The 20,725-nt window shown below is 51.8% G+C and overlaps 1 protein-coding gene across 1 annotated transcript in view; it reads left to right on the top strand.

Moving 5' to 3' along the window:
• Positions 1 to 13,764: 13,764 nt before the first annotated feature.
• The window catches only part of Ntsr1 (neurotensin receptor 1), a 43,171-nt gene continuing 36,210 nt past the window's right edge, over positions 13,765 to 20,725 (top strand). Inside the window, exon 1 of the mRNA XM_005362744.2 lies at positions 13,765 to 14,999. Coding sequence (XP_005362801.1) covers positions 14,283 to 14,999 — 717 coding nt within the window. The 5' untranslated portion in view covers positions 13,765 to 14,282. The remainder of the gene's footprint in view (positions 15,000 to 20,725) is intronic.

Below are 20,725 nucleotides of genomic sequence, written 5' to 3'. Positions count from 1 at the left end.
AAATAAGCATCCTACACTGAATGACATCCCCAGACCCCAAAGCTTTTGTAGAAGAAAAGTAAAAACAAGAAACAAAAAAACCATCACTCTTTTCCTCTGTGCTCATTATAGATGGATGGATGCACACTCAAAACATCATGTTGAGTGTGTGTGTGCAGACAGAGGGGGGAGGGAGGGTGCACACACAAGGGTTTAGATTCCCACCATTGTGATGATAATGATGTTTGAGTCTCCCAGGCAAGTCCTGTGAACGTGTTAGAGAGAAGAGGTGTGATTTCTGCGGGCACCATAATCTGATTTTGTTTTAACTGCTCATTTATTTGGGAACACAGTTTCCCTATGTGCACTAATGTTCCTTTCCCCTCCACAGTGATATTTTTAAGAACCAGATTGTAGAGCCGTGCGGTGCAGAGCCTTGCGGGTGCACTCAGAGAGATTTCTGAGGGAAACAGGCAGCCGGTATCAGCGTCTGCTGCTCCTCTCAGGAGAAGGAGGGAGGGGGCAATGAAGTCTGACAAACCTGTGCTTTTTGGACTATGGAACTGTAGAGCTCCTTGCTCCGACAAGTTGGGTACTTTCTGGGTCTGCAAATAAGAGGGGTCCATTTTGCCCCTTGGCACTGCAAGTGACGTCCTGCTCATTCTGCACTGGAAGATGGACAGATGGACAGATGAACAATGGACAGACAGACAGAATGAGTCCCTACTGGTTTGAGCCACCCAGTCAGAAGATGTATGTCACCAATCACATGAAAATCTCTCAACAGCCCCTCAGAGCCTATTTCTGGAGGGGGTTTTCTCTGACGAAAAGTCCAGGTTCTTTGTGTCTCAAACAAAGAATTGAGCAGTAACAAAAGGGTAGATTTATCAAACGTGAAAGCAGAAACCACAGTCCACGGAGGGGGAGCTGCTCAAGCTTGTCCAGAAACCACAGTCCACGAAGGGGAGCTGTTCAAGCTTGTCTCAGGGGTCACTCGGACTTTGACTACACAAGGGAGGGAGTGGGTCCATGAAGGGGCGGGCCTTTCTTTGCCTAATGCAGGTGACCGATATCCGTGGATTATGTCACACTGTCTTTACCACACATAAACCATCCAATGATCCTGTGCTATGATTAGGATCATATTCTTCATGTATGTCCAAATCTCAAGGGGAATCCCCCGCTGGGTTTTACTGTCCAGCTGTGGTTGGATCTTTGGTTTGCTGGAGGGAATTTGTACAGTTCAGTGGGCAATATGGCATATCATAAGGGGGAGGCTTTGCTAGTTATTTATTATTTAGTTTGGATTTTCAAGACAGGATCTCTCTATGTAGCCCTGAAACTCACTCTATAGCCCAGGCTAGCCTCAAACTCGGAGGTCCGCCTGTCTCTGCCTCTTAAGTGCAGGGATGAAAAAGCAAGTGCCACCACTGCCCCGCCCGTCAGGAAGTCTTTCAATTGTTGGGATCTGGGATTAACTTTCCTCTGACTCCTAGTCAAGTTCAGGATTAACTTTCCTCTGACTCCTAGTCAAGTTCAGCTGACCCTTCCTTCCTGCCTCAAGCCCATCCTGGTGGATGCTGGCTTTCTCGTGGCTTCATCCCCACTGATACAAATATTTTGAGTTTGTATGCTTGGCCTCCTTTGACAGGGAGCCCTCTAAGGTAGCTGGGTTCTTCTGATGTTTCTTTGACTTGATGGTTGCTTGTTCTTGTGAGACTGCTTGACTGTCCCTGGGCTCCTAGCAACCTTCCTGTCTCAGTCTCACAAGTGCTGAGATTATATGAGGGCCACTATACCTAGCTTCTTGTGTTTAAAACCCATCCAGCAAGGTTGCCATTCTTCACCCTTAGAGGGTCTCCCAGAAACTTGTGAGCAGTTCCAGTTCCTCAGGCAGCCTGTGTGTAGTAAACAGCTGGGTCAGGATCAAGGCGGGATAAGAAGAAGGACAGGTTTGGGGAGGAGCAGCAGGGAAGTGGAAGCAGCTGGAGCCCTGCCTCTGATCCTAGTGAGGCCTGAGTAAAAAACTGCAGCTCAGAGCTTGTCCCAGTCGGCCTGGAGGTACAACTCCAGCCAGCTTCAGCCAGCGCGTGGCGGGGTGTGGTGATTCTAAGGACAGTCCTGAACCTCTAGGAATGTCCCCCACGGTACCTGATCCTGTGACCATAGACAGTGACTTGTGAAGATGGAGAGCCTTGCTTGCCTTTCAACACTGCACGGTGACTCCGGAGCGGGGTGAATGTCTGCTGATATGGGTCTGAGGCCAGAGGTCATCTGCTAATATTCCCATCATCTTGCAAACTGGGGTAAAAAAAAGATTTAGACAAAGACATATAGCTAGTAATAGAAAGGCAGATAGTTTGTTAAAGGGAAAAAAAAAAGATTTTAGACTTAGAAATGGGTCTGAGCTACAGAGGTCAAGGCTCCAGAGAGGCAGAGAGCGGGGCCATGTGATTTTTCTATGGGCCATTTACATATTATTCATGTTTTCTTGGATGTGGTTTTGTCCAGGCCCTAGTCATAGGACTGCTCCTCAAACAAAGATGCTCCTGTTACCCACAAATTCACAAAAGTCAGGGCTCCATGTGGAAAATGAATTTCAAACCAAAGACTCTCCTGGCATCTCCATTACTCAGGAAGTTACAAGGGATTCGGGAGTCCTATGCCAGGGACCGTGGCTGGAGACCAAACTCAGGTCTCTTACCAGGGCACAGTATGGTGATGTGTCCCTGTGACTGAATGTTTTCAGCCCACAGTTTGGGACAGTACAGCCCATTGCAGTGAGGAAGGCATGCAGAATTCACAGCATCTAGCAGCTGCTTGCAATGTAGCTCTGAACTGGAGCTAAAAGATGCTAAGCTGGGACCCTCAAGCTCCCTCCGGCACCCCACCCCACCCCACCCAGAAGCTATGGTCCCACAACAGCAGGAAACACAACCACCAGCTGCGGGTGATGTGTCCACATACGTGAGCCTGCGGGACATTCCATGCAAACATAGCAGATGGGTGTCTTGATGACTGGGAGGGCCTGCAGCCATAAGAACCGCCCCCCCCCTTAAGGTGAAGAACCTCCTCTGCAGTAGTCAGGCGCTGGGGAGGCTGGGAGGCTGGGAGCATGACCAGTCTGCAAACTGCTGCTGCGAGCCCTGAGCTGGTTTCTGGGTCAGGGTGGGGGTGAGTGTTGACGTGGTAACCAACAGTAAGCAGAGATAGGACTGCAGCCATGAATCTGTTTGCAGCGGCTCCTTACTTCTGGAGATAAGAGCATGACAAGCAGACACTGTAAACGCCAGCCATGGGCTAGCTGTTCCACTCTGCAGTCTGGGCCGTATCTGAGGGCTGAAAATACACTAGCCATGCGTGAGGTGCCTTGGTGGTGGTGGCAGGTAGAACCTTTGGCTCTGATGCTCCCCAAGAAACTCGAAGGAAGGAAGAATCAAAGAAGTAAGTATGTGGTTCCCAAGAGTCTGTTTTGATGAGACACCATTCCCTTTATTGTTTTTGGAAGCAGTCTTTCCCATGGGAATGTTCCAGAAGTTTGCAAGTTTCTGCACTGGGCCACCTATTTGACCATTGCTTCAAACCTATCTCATGACTTTCCCTTATCACTGCCTGGTATACTCCTCTCTGCCCATGTACCAAAGAGCCTGGGCAGACCTTCTACGCCATAGAAAGACTGAGGAGTAGCAGACCATGGTGTCTGCCTGTGGCTTTGGTCACAGGTGGCAGAGTGGGTGATAGGGCCCGGAGCTCGCTCCAGCTCAGTTTCCAGCCATTCTACCCTGAATGCTTCTCAGGTCCGAGCTCGCTAGGTCCTGTACACTCATGGAGGTGTACAGCTTTCACCTCTCCAAGGCTTGTCCAAAGTGTAATGTCATTGCGGGGACACCAGCATGTGGTCTCATCTCAGAAACAGTAACACACAAATGAGGTACATGAAAGCCACGTAGTGTGGATGTGTGGGAGCTGATATTCAGAGCCACTCCCTGGCGTTCTCTCTGGGTAGCACCCACCCCCTTGTTGAAAGACTGTTTCTGTCTATACCATGGCTGTGACCCGGCTCCACGGGAAAGGAATAGTTCTTATTCATGCAGTGCTTCAATGTCACCAGCACCAGCAGAATTGGTCAGAAGACTGATGAGTCACCCAACTGGGCTCTAATGACCTCAAGTGGCCCAGCATCAACAGCAGAGAAAGATGGATTTGTATTGATGATGTCGATACATAGACTCAACCCTACCTGGAGGAAGAACATCCGGAACAGACTCCTGGAAGGTGACTGCAAGCCTCCCCTTCCCCAGTGTCCTGTCCCATAAGTTGATCCTGGCTTGCCTGGTTTGTTGGGACACGGTAGACACTGCATCATCTCTGTTAATAGTGAGGTTTGTGGTAGCTCACATGGCATCACCCCAATCTCAGAAGGTGTTAGAAACCACAGTTAGCCAGGTGGGTGGTCGCCTCTGCCTCTATGACCCCAGTGAAGGTCCTGGACACCCGGGCTTGGAGAAATGAGTGCTGCCTGGACTTCCCTGGTAGAGGAAACAGGACTGTGTTTGGTCTCTCTTGAACTCTGTTCTCAAGCCCCAAAGACCTGTCCATGTTATGGTGACCTGGTCTCTCTGTATGTGAAGATAAGACTTGTGTGATTTGTCCCCAAGGTCCCTAACTATTTAACAAGTGACAGTTGTGACTGGTGTCCCTGGACCATAAAGATGATCCAGTTTTAAGTATTAGGCAGAATCGACTACCTGGAGCTCACATAATGTTTAGTCCAGACAGCGTCAGCATCATGGGCAGTGCAGACCCAAGACTGCACCCACATTCCCGGTCTCTAGACCCCAGAGAAACCTAGCAATAGATGGGGTGTAGAGCAGAAAATGAGGACCAAGTGCAGTCAAGGAGCCTGACCTCTGGAAGGCATGGGAGAGGCAGCCTGCAGGGTGAGCACCTGCATGTTATTTTTAGGGCAAGTTTTACACTCAATTATCCATGTTAACTCAACATAATTCATCCTCTGAAAAGAAAACATGCAAAAATTAGACATAGCAGCCTCTGAGAGTTGCTTAGGTCAGGCTGAGCCAACAGAGCACCCAGTGTGTGCCCTGGACGGTGGGACAAGGAAGTCTGCCTTCAGGAGCCAGTGTCCTCGATGGGGCTGCCCCTCCCCCATCATCCTGAGACCTCCAAACATATACACTACCCAGACGGCGAAGATTTGACTGTTAATTCACAGAGGGTCTTCTTGGGACATTCTGACGCAAGGGACCAAAACCCAAGTCAAACCATGTTGAGAAAAACAGTTTATGTGACCAAAGAGTCCAAGGGGCCAGCCAGCTAGACTGGGACGGGGATCTAAACCAGGTCCAAGAAGTTACAGCTCCGTTTCACCCCAGAACTGGTTCCAAGAGACAAGAATCTCAAGGACCTAGGGTTCCCTGGATGATAAGGGCCCCTGAGGAAAAAAGAGTCCCAGAAAGACCTGTGGTTGAGAACCAGAGGGTCTCCACAGTGAACTAAGTGTGTTTCCTCCAAATTAAATGTTAAAATCCCACGGAGGTAGAGTTGGGGGTGTTTTGTGGGGTGAGTAGGCTGTGGGGGTTTACTTCACGCCAAGGGCTAGTGCTCCTGTCTGCACACTTATAAAACCCCTCATCCCTCTCACCTCGTGTTAACGGCCACTCGTACAGGCTAAGACAGACTTCTCCTCTCCTACTGTGGGGCATTTTTTTTGTCTTATGATTGCCACCATAAACAGATGTCACCCATTGGAACCAAAGAAGGAAGAGGACACCTTTCCCACATATCCTGAGCCATGGTGGAGGGGACAGAAGATGTAGGGACCCCTGGCAGACACTAATAAGAGCCCTGACTCACTGCGTGGGTTGAGTTAGTGCCAGCACATAGTCCAGTCACCCCTCATATACCTGCAGGCATCCAACAGCCACTGCCACCTGGATGCTAACTTCCTCTATCCCTGTCCCTGGCAGGACTGGTCCTTGGGGCTTCCTATCCCCTTCCGTCCCCACCCTTGATCCTCTTACCACCAGCATGGTCTGGTGTTGGGAGCAGTGAGACCCCAGATCCTGAATTTCTTGTAATCCCCTGATCTGAGTGCCTACAGCTGCTCTGAGCACGAGACCTTCAGGAGTTCCTGATGGCAGGAGAGTGGTTTCTGGTGGGTTTGGCTGGGGCGCGGCTATCTCTATATAATCTGCCCCTGAACACAATAAAGGGGACATTCTTGGGGAATTCAAGGATGACCCGTGTTCCCGTGTTGCTGTCTCTCTGTCTGGGTGTGTCTGTGTATTATAACCTCCAGCCCCCTTGCCCGAAGCTCGCAAATTGGGTAATAGCGTACCGAGCGCAGACACGGGGGCGCGGTATGCGGTAGTCTGGAGCTGACGAGGGATGCTTTCTGCATCCCCCCTCATCCTGGGGCTTTCTCCTGGCAAGTGAAACAAGAAGGATCTGCCCTCCAGGAAGGGGCCCTGAGCCCCCACTAGCCATTCATTCATTCATTCATTCATTCATTCATTCATTCATTATCTATTCACCCAGGCTCTCCCAGCATAGCTGAAAACAGAATGAGGGCCTTGGGCTCATCATTGCTCTTCTGTGTGATCAGCATAGGAGCCCCCAGGGGAGCACCTCCTATCCACCCTAGCCACGCCCTCCCCAGTTCCAGCTGCACCTTCTCAGCCACACCCTCTGTCACCCATGCACAGCCCCAGCCTTGCATCCTCAGGGCAACTGTTCCTCCTCAGCATGGCTCTCTCCTGCTTCCCGTACTTACCCTGGTACTCCTGCTGGAGACTCCCACTCCGCCATAGAGCAGAGGGGGGCTAAGATGCGGGGCTACGTGGAAAAGTGTGCTGCGTGTGCACAGTTAAGGGCAAAGTCCATCAGCTCCTTCATCATTTTTCACTGTTGTTGGGGGGTTTTGAAACAGGGTGGCTTTGTGTTGCCTCGCCTGGCCTCGACCTCCTGATCCTTCTGCTTTGGCCTCCTGGGTACTGTTCCCAGCTTCAAATCTTCTTTGGGAGCCTCAGTCTGACTGGAGCATGTGCTGGGTGCTTACTGGGCAAGAGCTCTCTGCCCTGTGTTTTATGTGAGTCTGTTTCCTGACACTCTGAAACAAACCTCCCACAGATGCACCTGCCACCTAGCAGTTCTGCGATCACAGCCCAGAATGGGCCTCCCTGGTCTAGAACCAACATGTTAAGGAGTCTGGTCTGTTCTGGAGGCCTTGTGGGATCCCATGGTGGTTGGGGCGGTGGCTTCCACAGCTGTTTTCTCCCTGATTCTCCCCCCTTGTCCCCACACAGAGACTCTTCCCATTGGGGTGTTCCTCTGGTGGCCAGGATAAATTCCTATGCTGTCCCCCTTGTCCCCACACAGAGACTGTTCCAATTTGGGGTGTCCCTCTGGTGGCCAGGATAAATTCCTATGCTGGGCACCTCACTCATCTTCTGGATGTCTGGAGCCCATCGTTTTGCTGACTGCATACATTGTCCCAAACTGGTAGGGATAGTTCCATGAACACTAGGGAGTTGGCACCCCTACTTTACAGATGAGGAAACTGAGGCTCAGGATACCTAGACTGACTCAGAAGAGGTCTCCAAGACTAAAGCCACTAGGTCAGATCTTAAACGCGTTGTCTAACCAAGTAGAGAAGATTGCCCCGGAAGCAGCACCGGCCAGCTCCAACCAAGAGGAGAAGCTTTTACTGGCACAGTAGAAAAAAAACTAAAGAAGCTGGATATGGCGGCTCATGCCTATAATTCTAGCATTTGGGACGTTAAGGCAGGAGGATTGCCATGAGTTCAAGCCCCACTTGACTTACAGGATGATTTCAACTGTAGCCTGGGACACAGAGAAAGACCTTGTCAGAATTAAAAATAAGAGTAAGCAGAACAGAGCAACAACTTAAGGATCGGCAGACGGCCACAGGGCCGCTCCGCTCTCTGCTCTGGTATTGTTCTGGGCAAGGCCTCTGCTCAGAGCCTTGGGACAGGGCATGGGGTAAAGCAAAAAATCAGGGTCTCTAAGCAGGTGCCAGGGGCCTCAACAAGCCTTAGTCTGTGGACCGAGACCCTAGAAAACCCCGGGCTGGGGCTTATCATGGGATAAACATGTGTGCATGGATGCGGCAGTGCACAAGAAGGCTGAGGTGCTGGGAACAGAACACTGAACAAGCTATCACAGCTGTCACAGAGCCATTGAGTTCAAGGGGCAGAGCCACAGGATAATGCTCTTGTGCACTATAAAAAATTGTCACCTGTATTGGTTTAATAAAATGCTGATTGATCAGTAGTCAGGTAGGAAGTATAGGTGGAGTGACCAGACTAAGAAAATTCTGGGAAGAGGAAAGGCAGAGACGCAGTCACCAGTCAAACACAGAGGAATCAAGATGAGAATGCCTCACTGAGAAAAGGTACCAAGTCATGTGGTTAAACATAGAGAAGAATTATGGGTTAGTTTAAGTTGTAAGAGCTAGTTAACAATAAGCCTGAGCTAATAGGCCAAACAGTTTATACTTAACATAAGCCTCTCTGTTTTTATTTAAGACTAACTGGCTGCAGGACTGGGAGGGACAGAAACTTTTATCAACAAGGCAGAGATGTCTTTGGGTGCATGAGAAGTCAGAAGAAAGTAAGCCAAACAGTCTTGGGTGCTCCTTTGCAGGGCAAGCCCTGATCGGGAGTGGGGAAGAGAGGGTCCACACTGCACACTCCAGGCAGACCTTGGGAGACATGATGGTGCTGGCAGCCACAGAACAGAACATGGCAGAAGCACATGGTTTAAATGGGTCTGTTGCAGGCAGTGGGTGCTGGCTGAACCTCCTCAGGTTTGGACTAGAATGCTCTGGGTGTTTTAGCCACAGAAAGTGAAGGATTTCTGGGTGACTTGGGGGGTAGGAGAACTGAGGACCGTCCTAGTAGGAAGACCCATGGGGTGACCAGCAAGGAGAGTAGCCAAAGGAAAGACCAAGCAGTAAACTATTGGATGGGGAATACCAAAACTTTGTGTGCAGCACACACACACACACACACACACACACACACACACACACACACACACACACAGCCTCCCTGAGCTAGCATCCCTACTTGGTTGGTCCTGAAAGTCCTCTGAACTACAGCTTTAAAAGGAAGATGAGGCCGCCATACTGACACACACACACCCCTCCCCCACTCCAAGAGGACTTCAGACACCAAGGGAGGGCGACTTTCAGGCAAGTGCACATGACAGACAGCCATCCCAACATCCTGGGAAAGAGTCCCCAAAGGGAGAGGGTTTGGCACCTCCCTGCCTGGCTTCTCCTGCTGGCCTGCATTCAGATGGATTCCGTGAATGCTGGTGTTTTCTCGGAGTGACTTCCTGTGTTGTTTAAAGGCGAGCACTCAGTGAAAGACACCCTCAGCAGCCTTTGCAGAGACCACATCGTACGCACTGTACACACAGAAAAACAGGTTCAGTCCATTTATTTACCTCGTCACCAGGGCAAAGCACAGCTAGGACTCCAGACCTTTTGTACCCAAATATCGTGCACCCCACCCCCACCAATACCCCTCTATGTCCCGTGGCCCTGTGGCAGCACACCTCTTGTAGTTACACAGTACACTCTGGGCAGTCACCCCACTTCCTCTCCTGGTTCTCCCCCCAGAATACAGCTTGTGACTTCAGAGAGCTGGCCAAGGCCGAAGGGTGGCCTGGACCTGCCAGAATCCCCAGAGATGCTGTGAGCGTAGCCAGACCACGGAGGAGAGGCGGGGGCTATCCCCCACACGTGCACATGTGTTGCTCTATTTTTAAGATTCCTCCTTGGAAGGCAGCAGGCTTTGGAACATGTGCAGCTTCCAAACTGTGAGATGGAGCAGACAGCTCAGCTCTTCAGAGCATCCGTGCTGCCTATCCCCGTGTCTACCTGTGTCTACATCCCACCTGCTCACAGCCACATAGGACACCAATTAATAATGATATCACAACCCAGGTAGGGTAGACACACCTGCAGTGCCAGCACTTGAGAGGCTGAGGCAGCTGGATCCCAAGTTCAAAGCCAGCCTCAGCATCTTTGGGAGACTCTGTCTCACAAACAAAAATTAAGGTCCAGAGAGATTGCTCAGAGGGTAAAGACACTTGCCCTGGAAACAGACAACCTGAATCTGATCTGCAGGACTCACAAACCAAAAAGAGAGGACTAACTCCCACTAACTGTGGCATGCATGTGCCTGTACAAACACACACACACACACAATACTATGTCACACATGTGCCTGCACAAACACACACACACACACACACACACACACACACACACAATCAACTATATAAATAAAATGTTGTCCAGGAATGGTGACGCACACCTTTGATCCCAGGACAAGGAAACAGAGGCAGATAGATCCCTATGATTTCGAGACCAGTCTGCTCTACGAAGGGAGATTTAGGCCAGCAAAGCTACACAGTGAGTCCTTGTCTCAAAACAATAGCAACCAAAATACAATTTAAAAATTTAACAAAGATAAGTAAATAAATGGTCCAGAGATGTAGTTCAGTGGTCGAGTGCTTGGTCCTGTGTGAGGTCCTGGGTTCAATTCCCATCACCATAAAAACAGAAAAGAAGCAACTAAATAAATGTTTGCGGAGTTCAGTGTCGGAGCTTTAGGGGCTTCTTGGGAAATAATGACAGTGCACAGTGGCTGGAAATGTACTTAGCTTTTTAAAAGATTTCTTTGTTTTTAACTATGCATCTTGGTGTGGGAATGAGGCGTGTGCACGCAAGCCAGACATCAGTGGAGGCCGGAAGAGAATGTCAGACCCTCGGGAGCTGGAGTTACAGGTGGTTGCAAACCATCTTCGGTGGGTGATGGGAACTGAACTCCAGCCCTCTGCAATTAACAACGAGCCATCTCTTTAGTCCCTTATTTAACCTTTTGACTTTATTAAGAAGCCTTCTTGCCCAGCAGTGGTCTAAAGGCCAGGAGAAGGAGGCATGGCCTCTGATGGGACGATGGCCTGCCTTTTCTGGAGCCTGTTGGACACGATGCGTAGGTGGCACTGTTCTTGTCCAGCCGAGCTAAGGTGTGTGTCTCCTAATGCACTAAGTGGCAGCTGTGTCTGTCTGAGCAGTGTTGGGGACGTGTTGTCAAACCGAATAAACAAAGATGCTGGCTCTTAGGATGGTGCTGCCTGGAGCCTTTCATTTGGTGGCTCTTTGAACTTGACTTTCACACACAGATAATAGCTAAAAAATTCCACATAATGATGGGACTCGGCTTTGCCCATACCACACAAGGAACTTAAGAAGCTGAAATCGTCTTGTATTCTAGCTGTCTGGAAACCCAGAACCTGTCAAGAGACGTTGGGCCTTGCTGCAGAGGAGACGGGCCAGCTCTAATCCAGACCAGGAGCAGTTGAGACTCCCCACAGCCCACACCCTGGTTTCCTGGTCTCAGCACAGTGGTAATTCATGTTTGCTTGCCCACAGCTATGTGGGGCTTCAATTTGTCAGCATGGGACTTGAACCATTAGAATTATGGCTGGGGGCTGGGTCACCCATGAACACTTCTGGATCCAGGCCTGACCTTCGTACAAGGTGCTCAACGACATGCTGTTTAGAGGGGGATCCTGTTCAGGAAGCACGGGTTGAAAGCCCAAACTTGCAATTAAAGGTTCTGCTTTTGAGTCTTCCTGGCTCAGGGCAGCCAATCCAGAAGGGCTCAGGGGTACGGTCACTGGGGAGCCCCCTATGAGGGCCTGCACCATCCTTGTGCACAGCCAGACCTTCTGGATGGCATTTTCCCAGCCGGTTTTAAGCAAATACCTTGTCATAATATTTGTGCTAAGTTGCCATTTATGATTTTTTTAAAGCTTTGACACTATCGCAAAAGAAAGCTTTGGAAGACAAGGCCAGCTTAGCCAAAAGGTCAGGACTAGAAAACCAAACATGGGCTCAGGCTGCCTTTGAGATGGCCTCTCCCGGTGACTACAGCTTCTGCTGCCAAAAGAGTATACTCCTGTGGTCACTGGCAAGGCCCTCCTCTGGGGCACCCCCGATGGAGAGGACAGATGGCGGTACCCGTGGTCGGCTCTGGGCGGGACCAAGTACATAACTGGGCAGTGAGGTGTGGGCCTGATGGAGCCCAGCGCTGCACGAATTCCAATTGTTCTTAATAATAAAATCTCAGAGTCAGCTATCAGGGGGTGAAAGCTGAAGGATCTGAGAAGCAGAGCGGCCAGGCTCTAGAGTTCTTACCCCTACCCATGCTCAGAGGAAAGGGGTGAGCCTCTCCTCAGACTGCTGCCTCAGACTGCGTCCTCAGACTGACGGCTTCAGGCTAGGGCTCTTACTCCCTAACCCTATCACCACCACCTGCTCTGCTCATTTAACTGCTGCCCAGTGTCTGTCTCATCTGGGGCAGTTTTCAAGCCTGCCTTACCTGCACGGTGGATGGGCAATCAACCAGAAACCATCAGTGCAGATTTAGGTTTCCCTTCGACAAAGGAAGGAGCTGAGGTTCAGGAAGGCAGAGACACTTGTCCAAATATTAAAGGCACGTTCAACCCCTGTAGCCTGCTCCACTGGTTTCTAGCAAGGGGACACAGTTGTTTCCTTTAAGACCAAATGTTTAAACACCGCTTTTCATGTGTGAAGATTCCTTAGTGAGAAGACCAACTTTTGTCTGAGCAGCCGAGACCAAAGCAGGTTGAGGGTATTAATTTGAGAGTCTCCCTGTTGGCTGAGCCTGGGTTTCAGGTCAAGTTTGGGTCCCTGGTCCGAGTTCTGTCTCTCATCACCCACTCAGGTTTCCTACTTCCAACACAGCAGATGCAGCCAGCTAGGTCCGTGCAGGACTGCAGTTGGCGAGCCTTCCCTCCTGCCCTGGGACTCCGCAGGATCCAGTAGGAGTTGTCCAGAAGAGTGCAGAAGGGCCAAGAGGGCTAAGTTGAGAAATAAAGGCAGCGGCCCTGGGACAAGCAAGATAACAGCAAGCTCTTACTAGGGCCCCTGCCTGGGAGGACAAGATGCAGAGGCCATTGTTCCTTTGGTCCACAAGGGAAGGATCCCCTGGGACAGGCTGAGCTGGGCTGAGTGCACAGGCGGCAGTGTTTCTTGAAAGGACAGATACCTCTCTGTGTCACCCACAAACCTGCCCTGCCTCTCTATAGGGCCCCAGTCCTGAGAGTGACTGCTAGTGACCAAATCTAGGTGACAGAGGGCATCAAACCCAAGGGCAGCAGAAGATCGCGGGGTTGCCTGAGCCCCGATGGAGAGCTTGGGCTGTTCTGCCTTCCTGTTCGCTGCTTTCCCTCACCCAACCCTGCACAGGCTAGAACCCCCCTGGGTGCCCATGGCACCCTGCAGGCACCCAGAAGGGAGGGGACCCAGCCAGCTGTAAAAGACCCTGCCGTGCCAGGAGGGTGCCACCTCCTTCTCCGCCTTCCCGAGTATACCCCCATGGCCTTGATGGAGTTGGAGGCGACATAGGGTTGCTTCCTTTTGGGGGTAGGAGAAGTTGGTACAAACGAAGGGAGAAGAGAAGATTGTACTGCCCCGGAGAGGTTGAAAGGAAAGGTCCAATATCCCCTCACTCTGCCGCACCCCATAAGGAATCCTGGTTCTCTGAGGTGCTCATCCCATCCCAGGTTGTTCCCGGTAGCGTTCAGGGGCGACCGTCAGTCAGTACCCGGGTGGGGAGGGGACAGTGGCTGGGGCCGCCTCTCTGCCTCTCCAACACCCTCCTCCACTGCTGGGAGCTCCGCGCAGCCGCCAGCTCAGTGGAGGCGCGAGGAGCCCCGCAGGCTCCGGCGCAGCAGGAGGTGTGCGAAGTCGGGGTGCGGGGAGAGCTCGAAGCAGAAGAGGGAGAACGAGGGTGAGCACGCTGAGCAGCCGTGCGTGCGCTCCGCTCTGCGCCACAGGATCGCCCAACGAAGCACAAGCCAGCAGGGTCGCGGTCCTGAGGACGTTGCTGCCACCCAGGCGTGGAGAGAACCAACCACAGAATCTGGAGGTCGAAGCAGCCCCGATTTGGGGCAGTTTCGGGACTCGGAGAGTGCGGAGGAAAAGCGAAGCCAGAACGCAGATCCCAGACTCCGGAGGAGAAAGGACAGTGGATCACGGTGCCAGCACGTCGCGAGCCCCAAAGCTCCCAGAATCGTCTGGATCGCGCGCTGCGCTTCGCAGCTGGACGGCACGCCCCCCTTAGCTTCCGCACCCTTCCCTCTGGGCGACTCCTCACCTGACCCCGGAGGAACTTCCACCTGCAAAGGTGCAGGACAAAGCCAGGTACCCGGCGCCCACCATGCGTCTCAACAGCTCCGTGCCGCAGGGCGCTCCTGGTGAACCCGGAGCCCAACCCTTCCAGCGACCGCAGTCAGGACTGGAGGCCATACTCCTGGCGCTGGGCTTGGGCAATGGCTCTGGCAACACCTCGGAATCTGTCCTGGCAGCGCCCAACAGCGACCTGGACGTGAACACTGACATCTATTCCAAGGTGCTGGTGACTGCTGTATACCTGGCGCTCTTTGTGGTGGGCACTGTGGGCAACTCAGTGACAGCCTTCACCCTGGCGCGGAAGAAGTCACTGCAGAGTCTGCAGAGCACTGTGCACTACCACCTGGGCAGCCTGGCGCTGTCCGACCTGCTCATCCTGCTGCTGGCCATGCCTGTGGAGCTGTACAACTTCATCTGGGTGCACCATCCCTGGGCCTTTGGGGATGCCGGCTGCCGTGGCTACTATTTCCTGCGCGATGCCTGCACCTATGCCACAGCCCTTAATGTAGCCAGCCTGAGTGTGGAGCGGTACTTGGCCATCTGCCATCCCTTCAAGGCCAAGACCCTCATGTCCCGTAGCCGCACCAAGAAGTTCATCAGTGCTATATGGCTAGCCTCGGGGCTGCTAGCTGTGCCCATGCTCTTCACCATGGGTGTAAAGAACCGCAGTGCTGATGGCCAGCACCCCGGTGGCCTGGTGTGCACACCCATTGTGGACACAGCCACTGTCAAGGTCGTCATCCAGGTAAGAGTGTCTAAGTGGGGACTCAGGGCAATGCCACGTTAGGGAGCGCACTGTTCCTATCTGGCTGCTCCTCTCCCTGGGGACCACAAAGGGACTTTCAGCAGTGTCACCTCAGAAGCCCCAGTGAGTCAAGGCACCACCTGGGGAGACACAACAGTGATGCCCTGAGGAAAGAACTGCACCCAGCAGCACTTTCTTCTCCCTTGTCCCCACGTAGGCCCCATGACATCACCCTGAGTGCTGCATGCTGAAAGAGCTCAGCCAGGGTGCTCCCAGGAGGCAGGGAAGGGGCAGAACCCTCCAGCAGCTCATCCTTCTTTCCTCAACTTTTCTCACTCAGTTGCCTGCCCCACCCTCCTTCTCCCCTCCTGTTGAAGGGGGCTTCAGCCCCAACAGTGTCTTCCCTCTATCTCATGTAATCTGAGGGTACTCTTAGGAGAGAGGGCTGGCATCAGCCTTTCAAGAGATTACAGGATTGTCTGACACCCCCACCGACTGCCCCCCCTGCCTCTGGCTGCCTCTTCTGGACCCAAACCCAGGAGTTGGAGCCTTGGTCACAGTCTTAGCTGAGTTGCAGTTTTCCCATCTGAGAAGTGAGGTGATCATAACATTGAGGAGGTCCCTGGGGGCCTGAGAGGGGTTCACAGGACCCCAGGGTGACAAAGCTCTCGCAGGCAGTGAGTGCCCTTGTGGCTGCTAGTGGTGATGTTTCTACAAAGCAGTCTGGGGTGTCTGGGTGTGGTGAGGCAAGGAAGATGGAGGAGGGTAGCCACAGGGGAAGCCAGAGCAGAAAGAACACTTTAAGCCAGGCACAATAGTGCCAAACACTCCAGCCTGGAGCAGGAGGCTTACAAGTTTGAGGCAAGCTTGGGCTACATAGTGAGACCCTGTCTGAAAAATAATAATAAAAAGGGGGGGAGGAGGAAAGTTTTAAACAATTTCTTGGCCCCAGCCCTTGGGCAACTATGGAGATACAGAGAGGGTTGGTTGTCCTTCACCTGAGGTTGGGCAAAGAAGCCAGAGAATGGGAGGGTCTGCAGAGGGGCTCCTGCCATGTTAGAGGGGTCTCCAGGGAAGCTAGCTGTTCCATATGTCTGTCACATTCCTCACCAAGCCATCCATAGCCTCCCTCCCACAGTCTCCCACAAGGATTCCATGATCACTTTGGAAGCCACATGGTCTGTCCAGGTGCCACGCAGAAATCAGCAATGCTGGGTAGGTTGTAATAGGCCCTCAGACGCTGGGCAGTATTTAACTCAACAGATCATCTCTGAGGTGGGCCATGGGACCAGAAACATACTTGTGCTACAAGTGTCTCTATACGGGGCCCCTCCTGAGATGCCACTCTTAGCAGGGATAAGTGCTCAGCTTCTCTGTCTATTGAGAGCCTGCAACTTGAGACAAGCATGCTCCGTGTGGTAAACAGTGGCTAATCACAGGAGCTTCTTGCTCCCTTTGAGGCATGTGTCTTCCTTCAAGTTTCTGTCTTCGATCAACTTCGTAGGAAGTGGGGCTTCTCAGGCCATAGCGCCTGTGGACGGCAAGCTCTCCAACTGTAGGGCCTCGGCAAGGGGGCAAATACAATCCATCCTTTTCTCCTAGACATTGCCCTTTCTGAGGTTCCTGCAGGACCCCTGGTGGAGCCACTGAGCTGGAGACCTATGTGACAGTATGTCTCCTCCCTCCCAAAGCTCTGATGTCTGGGGCTTGTTGAGCACCCATGCTTGGCCAGGCTCCCTTCTGTAGCTGACATGGTGTTGGCTGAGTGTTTCCTAAGTGTCTGCTGGCTGCCTTCGTGGCCCCAGAGAACAGGGCTTCCATTTTTCCTTAGAAGATTCGGGCTCATTCTTGGAGCGACTGATCACAGCATGTTCTCCGTCCATCTGACGTTAACAGCTACTCTGGCTGGGAACACAACTCTTCTGGGTACTTGATGAGACCATTCCTCATCAGAGGCCTGGACCCTCTCCCTTCTCCTGTGCCACTATCTACCATCTGAAGATGTGTTTTGCTTCCTGGGGTTGTGGGGTTTGTGGTACCCACCAGGATGTCTGAGTACCTGAAGCAGATCTGAGCACATAGCTCCTGCTCTACTGAGTGTCCCCAGTCAGGGCTGGCCATCCCATGCCTCCACCGTCATGGTCATATTTGGAAGTATTGATGCACTGGCCTCTTTCCAAAACAGGGACATCCCCCCCCCCCGCCTTAGTGCCTTCTGTGAGGACTGGCTACTCTGCACGCTTTAAGGATTCCATCTTAAGCACTTGTAAATGGGAATTATTTTAAAATGAGCCAAAAGTTAGGTGGTAAACCTGAGCAACTGAGAACAGTCACTGTTTGGAGAGCAGGTGTTTGGAGATCTTAACAGGATGGGTAGGCAATGGGAGAAGCAAAAAATCAGGAGAAGCCTGGTGTCCAGCTTCTCCCAAGGCTTGAGACCTGGTTCCCACACCAGTGACAGAAGGAAGAGCTGGAGGCTTGGGAACTTCATGGTGTCCAAAGGTTCCCCAAGACTGTCACATGCACCTGCCCAATCCTGAGCCCTATATGGCCCTTATACCACCCAGACCAGCTTCCTGCTCTGACCTGTAACTGTCCTGTCCTGCTCCTGCTGCCTGCTCTATAACTGCCTTATAGTTCTCTGTTGCTAACTTTGAAGCCTGTATCCCAGACTACAGCTTATCTAGGTCCTGTGTCCGTACGCCTAGGGACCAGACATGCTCTGAATGTGAACATGTGGGGAGGAAATGTGAGCCCACAGACTCTGTCCATCCTCAACCCACCACCCTCTCAGTTATCCTCCGACTGCCCTTTTCTTGTAGTCAGACCTAGCTTTAGAAGCCGCAGCAGCGCTGGGTAGTGTACGTTCTCCTTCCCAGGGACAGAAGAGGCTACAATCCATACAGGGAGAAGTGGTGCCGGCAGCCGCTGCCTCAAGTCTACAGCAGATCAATTGCAAGGTAGCGTGGTGAGCACCCAGACAGCTCAGCAGTGATCAGGAAAGGAGAATCACTTTGTCTCCACAAAGAAGAAAATTGGTTCCAATAGTTTACAGAAACGCAGTCCGGGCAAAAGGTCACAGGGGTGTGTAGGCGAAGCAATAGTAAGCATTGGGTATTGATCTCTTTTGTATATATTTACAGTGTTTCATGATCAAAGTTTGCTTTTTAAATTGCTCTGTGTGTGTGTGTGTGTGTGTGTGTGTGTGTTTGCGCACACTCAAGTGAAGGTATACGCATGTGGAGTTCAGAAAATACCTTTGGGAGTCCGTTCTCTCTTTCCACTGCGAGGCCCGGGTGTCAAACACAGCTTGTCAGGTATGTGTGGGGAGCAGTTTTACAACTGAACAATCTTGCCATCCTGATGACTAAAGGGGTTTTTGTTTTGTTTTGTTTTTTGGGACAGGATTTCTCTGTGTTGCTCTGGCTGTCCTGGAGCTAGCTGTGTAGACCAGGCAGGACTCAAACTCACAGATATCCACCTGCCTCTGCTTCCAGAGTGCCGGGATTAAAGGTGTGTGTGATCAGACTGATAATTGAAGATTTATTATTATTATTATTGTGTGTAAGTGAGGTTGTATGTGGTTGTACCCTGGATGGAGCAGAAGTTGCAGGACTGCGAGCCGTCTAAAGTGGGTGCTGGGAACCACACCCCAGTCCTCTGGAAGAGCAGGAAGCATCTTAATCACTGAGCCATCTCTCCCGCCCCCGGTCAAAGCTTTTAAAGGCCCAACATGCTATATATTGTTGGACATAGTGGTATATATCTGTAATCTTTGTTCTCAGGAAACTAAGACTGGTCTATATAGTAAAACCTGGTCAGAGAGGACTTGGGTGTGGGGTGGGGTGGAATTTGGCTTATGAAATCAGTGTTCAGACTATAGACTGTAACTGGGCATTGTGGGTAAGATTCTGAGGCTATGAGGAGCAAGGAGGACTGAGATAGACTTTCAGGAGGAGGTAATACTCCCATTGAGAACAGAGTGATCTGGCCTTGTTGCTGGCCTGGCCTAGCAAGGCAGGACATGAAGGATGAAGACATGCAGGCAACCCAGTGGGGTCCGTGCTGGGACCTTGCTTCTCAGAAAACAAAGGGTATGGGGCCATATTTTCGTGTTAATCAGGTGGCTTGAGAGAGCACTTGTCCAGTGTGACCATCTGACTGTCAAGGGTCAGCGTCTCTGGGAGGTGAGCGCAGAGAAGGGAACATGAGTCCTGGGGGAGGAGCCTGCTCCACGGCAGCTCAGAGGCTGCACATGTAGCTCCTGTAATATCCAGGTGCTGGGCTCTTAGGCCTCATCAAGGCCTTCATCTGCCACCCTGTTGTGGGGTGTCAAGGGCAGTGAGGGTGTCCTCTAGAAGAACCTCATGCCATGGTCTCATATGTTGTACCGGGAGGCAGTGACCAGTTGGTGGAGTCTGATAACGTGACTGAGATGCTCCCATGGTCACATTCAAACAGTGAGGTCTCTGGGCCAAGCTGACGTGGAGGGCTCTGCCATCATATCAAACTGCACAACAGGGTGGAAGGTCTGTCTGTCTGTCTGCACTTCCCGAACCATAATTACACAACCTTGTATTCTTTTCTAGCTGTTTGTGTTTAAGGGGAGGAAAGATTTTCAAACCCTTTCTTCCCCACGTTGCTATCAGTCCGTGTTTCATCACAGACAGAGAAAGCAAACTAGAACAGGACTTTTGATCAGGTTGGCCAAGTTGAAAGTACCCTCTACCTTCTTCAAACCAGACACTTGTGTCCATTGGAGGCCACTCTGTCAGCGCCAGGGCTGGCTTGGAAGGCAAACCAGACACAGTTGGTGACTTGGCTAGTCCAGCACCTGAGCCATCACTCAGGAATGGACAGTTTGGGGGCTGCCCACCCCAGGGCCGGAGTCCAGAGCAGTTCAAACTTCCACTCTGTAGATGTCAGCTACAGGACCCAGGGCGCTTGGTTTCCTCACCTGCCAACAGTAGATGGGTTAGTTTGTATTCAACACTTGAAACTGCCAGGGATTGGAGGCACTTTCAATTCACAACATGCAGGATTCCCTTCACTTCAGGGAACAACAGAGATACAGCAGATTCACAGGCGGGCAAGGCTCTTACTAGAACAGCAAAATACAAGGTGCTATTACTCCCAGGATGCTTTCTTCACTGGAGCCTGAGAGCGGTTCTATCATTCATCTTTGATGCTCCACACGGTTCACACCACCCTAGGTCAGGGAACACAGCCAGCTGGCCAGCACTATGCACCTCCTTTGAGAGATACCTGCTGTCTGAGGCAGAGCCCAGGACCAGGTCTCTCCCGCAGCGTATTCTGAGGAATCGTCCTCTGAGAATGGAGGCGTTAAGATCGGGGACACAGCTTGGTAGGTCAAAGATCTCCGGTAGGCTGCCAGGGGGTGGTGTGCAGGGTCAGGCCACAGGGAAAGACCTGTGCTGTGTGTGCCTGAGGAACTGGGAGGAAGCTGGGGTGGCTGGAGCCATGAGCATTAGTGGACAGACGATGCTGTGGCTTTCACTCCAGGAAATGAGCAGCGGCCAGCTTCCCAGCACAGCAGTACAAAGGCATAATGCTTTAAGAGGACAGATCTGTCTTTCTGCCTCTCAGGAAACAATGTTGGGAGCAGTGAGGAAACGGCTACCTTAGTCCATTATTCCAGAGAGCGGCTTAGACTGGAGCTGGGAGAGCAAGCAAAGGCCTGATGCCAGATCCGTGCTCTATCTCCT

Source organism: Microtus ochrogaster, linkage group LG8, assembly GCF_000317375.1.
Source record: "Microtus ochrogaster isolate Prairie Vole_2 linkage group LG8, MicOch1.0, whole genome shotgun sequence".
Taxonomy (NCBI): domain Eukaryota; kingdom Metazoa; phylum Chordata; class Mammalia; order Rodentia; family Cricetidae; genus Microtus; species Microtus ochrogaster.
This window is presented reverse-complemented; position numbering and strand designations above follow the sequence as displayed.